Genomic DNA, 9,047 nt, shown 5'->3' on the forward strand with positions numbered 1-9,047 from the left:
GTTTTCTCCGATACCAAGGTCCTTTGTAAACCCACGGGTTTTCATCAGAGATTTATCCACGAGGCAATTCAGATTAACAAACACAGACACAATTTCAACCGAGAAGATGGTTTCAAATTAAGCAACCATTGGAAAGATGTTCTAAATCATACCAAACATTAAACTAATTTTCAATGGTATTTATCCAAATAGTGATATACCAAACTTTCATAGAAGCTTATTTCACTTCACACCTACATTTGTAAACTCCCCCCCCACCCCCCCGTGCCGGTCCTCTACGTTCCACTTCACACCCCCTCCCCCCCTCCGTGCCAGTCCTCTTGTGCTTTTCGGTCATTTTATGCTAATTCCTTTGTCAAAGCTTTTTGTTTTCTCCCACACAGCTTAAAACGACGCGACCTGGGCTGCACTGTCTTCACTCCAACGCTGTCCTCGTGACAGTACGGTCCCCTTCACCTGATGAAGGCCACTTGTGTTGTGGCGGAAACGTTGTGATTTTTGTTGTTTTATTTTTTACCTACGTGACTTTACCGAATAGAACCAAGGAGAGAGAATACAAACTCCACTCACTCACTACAGAACAGGGGAGAGAATACAAACTCCACTCACTCTCTGTAGAACAGGAGAGATAATACAAACTCCACTCACTACAGAACAGGAGAGAGAATACAAACTCCACTCACTCACTGTAGAACAGGGGAGAGAATACAAACTCCACTCACTACAGAACAGGAGAGAGAATACAAACTCCACTCACTACAGAACAGGAGAGAGAATACAAACTCCACTCACTCACTGTAGAACAGGAGAGAGAATATAAACTCCACTCACTCACTGTAGAACAGGGGAGAGAATACAAACTCTACTCACTCACTACAGAACAGGAGAGAGAATACAAACTCCACTCACTCACTACAGAACAGGAGAGAGAATACAAACTCCACTCACAAAGGCAAAGTTCCGTCGCATAGTCTGAACAGACTGTTGGGGCAAGTGCTGTTAGCGAGCACCTATGAAGGCTGGCACGGCACACACTCACACCGCAGAACAGGGGGAGAATATACAAACTCCACACGCAGCAGCGTCCCAGTCGGGCATCGAACCGAGGCGTTGCTTTTCGCCGTGTGGGAGCGCGGGCGTCGCCACTCCGTCACCGCCGCCCGAGCCTGGGATGGGAGTTGAGATTCTTTTGTGTTGGTTGTGGGAACCCCCGACACTGGCATGCGGCAAAGGGGTTGAGAGTTCACATCCTGGTTGGTGGTTGACGCAGCCCATCTGGGGTCGAAAACGTGAATGCCGTTTTTTGAGGAAGTCAGCAGTGGTTGTCATTTGGATAATCGGCACGGATTGAAGTACTTATGCAATTTGTACTTGTAAGCTTTATTTACTTTGTTTATTTAGTGACTTCGCTTTCCCAGACTTTGGTTTTTGTACTGTTTGTTGCCGTAACTTTCTGACCCGCCCCTACTGGATATCTGTGTAAAAGAGCTTCATAGCTCATCGGATTCTTCCAGTCGACATCAAGATTCTGATTCTGATCAACTCGGCCCCGCCATAGGAATGAGAAATCCCCACCGTTGGCCGAGGGCCGAGAGTGGAGATCCTCGGGTGAGCGAGGAGGAGCCGCCGGAGTGAGCAGAGTGACACGTGACGGATATCCCTGTCTCCCGACACGACCAATCACATCGCAGCGTGAGACACGGCCCTGACCCTAACCCCATCACGCACCCCGCCTATCAATGGCCCAGCTCGACGTTAACCCTGAACCACCATCACCACTATCACCGCCACCATCACGACCATCACCACCGCCATCATCGCTATCACCGCTATCACCATCAGCATCACCACCACCATCAGCACCACTAGCTTCACCACAGTCATCACAGTGGCTACTCCGACATCGATAGGACATCCTCACTGCATCCGTCTCCAGGCAACCGTATCCCAGCAACCATCTCAGTGTCACTGGACAGCGGTGCTGGGGCTGACTCCTCCTCCACGCACTGTGGGGGGCACGGGGTTGGGCACCGTGGGGGGCACGGGAGGGTGCTCTGTGGGGGGCACGGGGTTGGGCACTGTGGGGGGCACGGGGTTGGGCACTGTGGGGGGCACGGGAGGGTGCTCTGTGGGGGGCACGGGGGTGGGCACTGTGGGGGGCACGGGGGTGGGCACCGTGGGGGGGCACGGGGGGGTGCTCTGTGGGGGGCACGGGGGTGGGCACTGTGGGGGGCACGGGGGTGGGCACTGTGGGGGGCACGGGGGGACGGCGTCCGGCACGGCGCTTCGTCTCCGCCACGGCCACCGCGCCGCCGCCTCCCTCGCCCACCCGGCGAGCGGCGCCAGCGCCCGCGCTAGCGGCTCGCGGGCGCTCGGCACGGCGAGGGCGTTGAGCACGGGGTCGAGGGCGCTGTTGACGGCCGTGAGCGCGAACGCCGCCTCGTACGCGGGCGCCACGCGGGCGTCGAGGCGGCAAGCCGCGCAGGGGCCCAGCGCGAGGCGCGCCGCGGCACGCACGAGCAGCGCCGCGTAGAAGGGCCCGAAGCTGAGCGCCGAGATGAGCACCACGGCGACGGCGACCCTCCGAACGCGCCGCCCGCGCCGACGCCCGACCGCGGGGCAGCGGCGCACGGCGCGCACCGCCCCCGCGTAGGCGGCCGCCGTCCCGGCCAGCGGAAGCAGGAAGCCGACGGAGGCGACCGCGAGGCCGGCGCCGGCCGCCCAGCGCTCGAGCGGGAAGCGGTCGAGGCAGGCGGCGTGGGCGCGCGACACGGCCGGGTGCGCGAGCGCCGGGGCGTGCTCGGCGACGGCGGCCGCCCACGCGCCGGCGCTGACCGCGCGGGCGACGCGGACGCGGCGGAGGGGCCGCGAGCGCAGGGGGTGCGCCACGGCGAGGTAGCGGTCGACGGCGACGCAGCAGAGGAAGAGGGCGGCCGCGCTGTTGGTGGCGTCCAGGAGGAAAGCGGCGGCGCGGCACGCGGCGTCGCCCCACGCCCAGCGCAGCCGGCGGCGCGCCGCGTGCTCGATCCACAGCGGCAGCGCCGCGACGTAGAGGAGGTCGCTGGCGCTCAGGCCCAGGAGGTAGACGGCGAGGACGTTGCCCCGGCGCGCGTGCCACGCCGACAGCCACAGCGCCGCCGCGTTCCCCGGCAGGCCGAGCGCGAACACCAACGAGTGGACCACGGGCAGCAGCACGGCCGCCGCGGACAGGTCGGCCCCGCAGTCGGGCAGCGTGCCGTTCTCCAGCGCCGCCTCGAAGGTCTCCTCGGGGCAGCCGCTCGCGTCCGTGCCGTTTGCGACGACCCCCAGGGTCGTGGCCACCACGGCCGCCACGGTCGCCGCTGTCGACGCCGCCGCTGTTGCTGCGTGCCCGCCGTGAGTCGCTGGCACCTGCATGGCGACGTCTCTGCGTGAGAGCAGCGAGCGAGAGACACTACAGACGGCTCGCCCTGCATCGCAGCCTAGCAGGGCTCAGCCTGCACCGCTCCATCCCGGGACTGGTGTATGGCCGTGAGCGGGAATCGAACTCGGCTCGCCGGGTTATTCGCGCAGTGCGCTAACCCCTGTGCACATTCACACACGCAACAACAATAGCTGCCATTCCCCATTAAGTGGCGGTCACGTCTCCACTGTGCTTGTGACAGGCTAGGTGCACTCTGAGGCCACGCGGAGTGTCGAAGGCTCGTTGGTAAGAGGTCACGGGACAGACCCAGGTGCCGTGGGTTGAATGGCAGATGCACCAGCTGTGCCAAAATTGCCACTGGTGTTGACCGTGATCGGGAATCGAACACGGGTCGCCGGGTTCGTAGCGCAGCAAGTGCGTAAACCACTGCACTACACCAAGGCCGTAATTATAATATATATTGGGGGGGGACACATCCCCCCCCAATATTCAAATATGCTCAAAATGTCCCCCCCAATATATTGCTATAAAAATATTAAAACGTTATAATAATTGCTATGCTATGTAAATGAAAACAACAATTTGCTAAACCTTGGCCACAACATCTGGACTTGTCTTCGTATAAATCAGTGCATAGATTTCTGTTTATATGATTGTGGTTATAGTTGTACTTTATTAATCCATAATCTCAAACATTACATACAATGAAACAAGAAATGGTAAAAAAGTAAAAACAGAGCAATGTAATACTTTACACTATTAGGCAATATAACAAAAAAAGTCCTTCCCATGTGTTAGTGAATTTTTTAATATTTTAGGCAGGAAATTAAGTTTTCAAATTTAGATATTTTCATGGTTTGGGACCCCCAAACCCCCTGGAAGATTTGGTCCCCCCCAATGTTGACTCCATGGCTACGGCCTTGCACTACACACAAAACACTCACCCACCCACACAATACACTCACCCACCTACATCCACCCACACAACAACAACCGCCATTCGCCACTAAGTGGCGGTGACGTCACCACGACGCTTGTGCCAGGCCATGTGCACCTTGAGGCCACGTGAAGTGTCGAATGCCCGCTGGCAGGAGGTCACAGGGCAGACCCAGGTGCCACGGGTCGACTGACTGAGATGACTGGCTGATGCCCCACCTGTGCCCCCTACTGTGCCAACCTGCTGTGCTTTAGCCACCCGGCGTTCCGCTCGTTGTTGTGAGCGTCGCTCCTCCGCCCACCGTTGTTGTTGGAGGGCGACTGCCTCCAACTGCCCAGTAGCGTCCTTCACGAGCCTCCTCCACAGAGGCCGATCTTGACACCGCTGGTACCAGTCATCGGCAAGTCCACTCAGCTCCACGTCCTCCTGTACCACATCACTCCATCTCTTCTCTAGCCCGTGCCGCGCCCGTTTAGCCCCCTGGATCCGGCCGAACAAAGGCTGTTTCGGCATGCGGTGGCTGAGCATGCGGGCTACATGACCGGAGGAGCTCACCGATGGGACCGTGCCCAGATCTTTCAAGGATTTGTGAGCTCCTCACACAATCCAGCTTGGTTAAACCCAGAATGGATCGTAGGCAGGCCAGCCTAAATGTTTCTAACCGGCGAAGATGTTCCATTAGGGGGGTCCACGTTTCGCAAGCGTAGAGAGGGGAGGGAATTACCGTGGCCGAGAAGACCTGAAGCTTAGTGCGGAGCGACAGACCAGGTAGCTTCCACACAGCGTTACGCAACCGATGAAAAGATATTGCCGCTCGACTGATTCGGAGTGAGACCTCTGCTGTCAAACTGGAGCCGGTCATAAGCACACTGCCCAGGTATGGGAAACTCTCCACTCTCTCCACAACTGCCTCATCACCGATTGGGAGTTGTGGGGGTGGAGTGTCCGATGGTACAAAATACCCAGGCAGGTGTTTAGTTTTGGTGGGGCTGATGGTAAGGCCCCATCTCTTAGTGGCACGCTCCAGTCTCAGCAGCAGCGTCTCCAACTCCTCCTCTGAATGAGCAGCTATTACCAAATCATCGGCATACATAACGTGGTTGAGCAATAGGGAGCCATCTCTTGACCGCACCCGGGCATCGAGCAGCCTCCCATTATATCTGTACCATATGGAGATTCCCCCGGTAAAGCTATTGAAGGCTTCACGAACTACGTGGTCAAAATAGATGTTAAATAACACAATACACTCACCCACCCACACAATACACTCACCCACCCACACAAAACACTCACCCACCCACACAATACACTCACCCACCCACACAAAACACCCACCTACACAAAACACTCACCCACCTTCACAAAACACTCACCCACCTTCACAAAACACTCACCCACCCACACAATACACTCACCCACACAAAACACTCACCCACCCACACAATACACTCACCTACCCACACAATACACTCACCCACCCACACAAAACACTCACCCACCCACACAAAACACTCATCCACCTACACAAAACACTCACCCACCCACACAATACACTCACCTACCCACACAAAATACTCAACCCACCCACACAATACATTCACCTACCCACACAAAAGACTCACCCCCCCAAACAAACACTCACCCATCCGCCCGCCTTCAACACCCCCAATCAACATCCCACTCCTGTTTGAACACCCGCGCTCACAGTCACTCACCACCATCCCCATACACACAAAGACCCCCTCCCCGCCACCGTAGCCTACTTAGACTGATCGGGTTATTGCTATTAGTGAGCACCTATTAAGGGCGGAACGGCCGCATTTATCTGTAAGTACTGAATCAAAATACATTTATTTCTACTGCCGGAGGAATCCGATGACCTATGGGAGCTCTTCTTTACAGATGTCCAGCAGGTGGTGTTTTACAAACCGCACCAGGTCCTCGTTTAAGGCCGGGTCGACCTAGGGGAGGGCCCATGACAACTTTCAAATATTTGCGACTGGTGCTGGTGGCCGTGGACGGGAATCGAACTCGGCTCGCCGGGTTTGCAGCGGAAAGGCGAAACCACCGCTCCGCGCACAGCCTCGCCAGCGACGGGTCATTAAACAACCGCGGCATCGCCATCATTCTGATGACTGGCGTTCACAATCATCAGGCGCGGCAGAGGGGATGGGAGAAGACTGTGACATGCGCGAGCTCGTACCTTTGCAGAGGTCGTTTGAGAAGAGACACCGCGGTCGCGATGATGATCCCCGCAGCCACGACTGAGGTTCCCTGTTCGGGTGCCTTTGGCACAGATGACAATTTGCCCTCTTGCTACGCCGAGTTTCTACGGCATCGTGGACCCCAGGGCGCCCGTGCTCTCCGTCGAGACTTCCAACAACCTCGTCCGAGACGAGAGGCGCCGATTCCCGCGACCTTCCCCGCCTCGGAGCTCACAAACTCTGAAGGACGCGGAGCCGCCGAGAGGATGAGACTGGGGGATGGGGGGTGGGGGCGGTCGGATCGTGAGGACTAATTAACCACACAACAACCATTGTCCAATGATCAACGCGGGCCTCTCATCCCCACTCACCCCCTCCACCTAACCACCCCGGCTGGACAATTGACACAGTGGTGTCATTACACACGGGCAGCGCCGTTGACAAAGGCGGCGTGCGGAGGGAGGGATGTGTGTGTGTGGATTGAGTCATCCCACAGACACACTGGAGGTTGATGGGTCACGTAGGGATGGGGTTGATGGATCAGGTATTCAAACGCGCAGCAACATTCCCATGCACACATACAATACACACCTGGATATGCACGTGCCTACAGACACGCCGTGTACAATACCCACACTACACACATAGACACAGACACACAATACACAGGCACAGGACACAGATTCCCCCATATCGCCTCTAACAACACTATTGGGGGAAGTGTTGTTAGCGAGCACCTATTAAGGTCGGCACGGCGCACCTATGAAGAGGGTGGCCAGAACCACGCCCGGCCGCCTTTGTTTCCCCAGTGCTGATGTTCACACACCGCAACTCATGGATTTTCTGTTTGCAGTCACATAGTCACTTTAAGATGTTTTTCTTGTTCGTGTTTTTGTTTTTTTGTTTGTTGTGGTTGCACCCGATTCAAGAGCCGAATGGCTCACAGGGCTATACCAAAACAAATAAATTGAATAAAAAAAAACTGAATATAATTTAATGCTGAGTCTACCTAGGCGTGGCCCAGGACCGGTTCAGATAATCGTCACTGATGGCGGCCGTGAGTGGGAATCGAACTGACATCGCCCCGGGTTCGAGGTGCAGTGCTCTAACCACTCCGCCGCCGCTCTCCACACATTCAGACAATTCTCGAAATCCCGCTGGGTTAACCTAAAGGAGGAGCTCACCGAGTGTCGGGACTCTTTCAGGAGGGGCCCTGCCAAGTATTCGTGGTCGGGGAGGGGGGCGATGTCACTGCTGCCCACTCTGCGTGATCCCAGCAGAGCGATTTGCAGGGAATGTTTCAGCATTGGATATTGTGGTTTTGGCTAAATAGCAGTGCCACTGTGGGTGTGGGGTTTAGCTATGGAAGGAGGACGTTTAACGCGTAGGGAGGAGGAAACCGGAGAATCTGGAGGAAATCCACGCGGAGAAGGGGGAAAGAATACAAACTCCACACAGATAATAAAGGCTTTTGGGTTAGATCGTGTAAGTATAAATGTGTCGCAACCCTCCACCACCCGACACGGCCAATCAGTAAACAATGTGTCACGTTAACAATACGCCAATGAGTTACTTCTTCAGCCCACCGGTGTGTTTGAAGAGTGAATCCACAACATTTAGAATTTGAGTACCACGTTTCGCTGGTAATTACATCCAGCATCTTCAGGCGATTTGGCAGAATAGTGAAGCCATCTGCCTGCTTCCAGTCTTAAATAGTGCAGGACGACGTCATCATTGAACCCCATCAGGTTTCGAGATCAGAGGCGGAGGTGGGGGGGGGGGGGTATTGTAAGTATATAATGGATTAGTAATCATTTAATTAGTAAATCGCCAGAAGATGCTGAATGTAATTACTAGCGAAACGTGGTACTCAAATTCTAAATGTTGTGGATTCACTCTTCAAACACACCGGTGGGCTGAAGAAGTAACTCATTGGCGTTTTGTTAACGTGACACATTTTTTACTGATTTGTTGTGTCGGGTGGTGGAGGGTTGCGACACATTTATACTTACACGATCTAACCCAAAAGCCTTTATTATGAATACTGGTCGCGAAAGCCTACGTGTTAAACTCCACAGAGAGGCAGTGGTTTGGTCTGAATAACACAGCGCGTACGGCGATTGTACCAGTACGTTGCGGTGGTGATGATGATGGTGGTGGTGGCGATGTTGGTGGTAGTGGCGGTGATGGTGATGATGGAACATCTGCGCCGGTTAGAAACATTCAGGCTGGCATGTCTACGATCCATCCTGGGTTTAACCAGGCTGGATTGTCCTTGAAAGATCTGGACAGATTCCCATCAGTGAGCTCCTCCGGCAAGCAAGGCTGCCTTGGCTGGGTCATGTAGCCTGCATGCCCAGCCACCACATGCCCAAGCAAATTTTATTTGGCCGCATAGAGGAGGCTAAATGGGCACAACGCGGGCTAGAGAAGAGATGGAGTGATGTGGTACAGGAGGACGTGGAGCTGAGTGGACTTGCCGACGACTGGTACCAGCGATGTC

At 55.5% G+C, this 9,047-nt stretch overlaps 1 protein-coding gene across 1 annotated transcript; it reads right to left on the bottom strand.

The window, feature by feature from the left end:
- Nucleotides 1–1,892: 1,892 nt before the first annotated feature.
- LOC116953874 (G-protein coupled receptor 4-like) lies at nucleotides 1,893–8,462 on the bottom strand. The gene is made up of 3 exons (XM_076051875.1): nucleotides 6,544–8,462; nucleotides 2,326–3,406; nucleotides 1,893–2,006 (listed from the first exon to the last, which is right to left on the bottom strand). Exons 2-3 carry the CDS (start codon nucleotides 3,394–3,396, stop codon nucleotides 1,893–1,895), a joined length of 1,185 nt encoding a protein of 394 aa, XP_075907990.1. The 5' UTR covers nucleotides 3,397–3,406; nucleotides 6,544–8,462.
- Between the last annotated feature and the right edge of the window lie 585 nt (nucleotides 8,463–9,047).

This window comes from Petromyzon marinus, chromosome 53 (genome assembly GCF_048934315.1).
Source record: "Petromyzon marinus isolate PM22_M1 ecotype Great Lakes invasive population chromosome 53, UKy_Petmar_22M1.pri1.0, whole genome shotgun sequence".
Taxonomy (NCBI): domain Eukaryota; kingdom Metazoa; phylum Chordata; class Hyperoartia; order Petromyzontiformes; family Petromyzontidae; genus Petromyzon; species Petromyzon marinus.

Coding starts and splice junctions, on each gene's coding strand:
- LOC116953874 (XM_076051875.1), bottom strand. CDS start 3,396: ATGCAGGTGCCAGCGACTCACGGCGGGCACGCAGCAACAGCGGCGGCG. Junction 2,007..2,325: donor TGGCGCCGCTCGCCGGGTGG/GCGAGGGAGGCG, acceptor TGCCCCCCACAG/TGCGTGGAGGAGGAGTCAGC.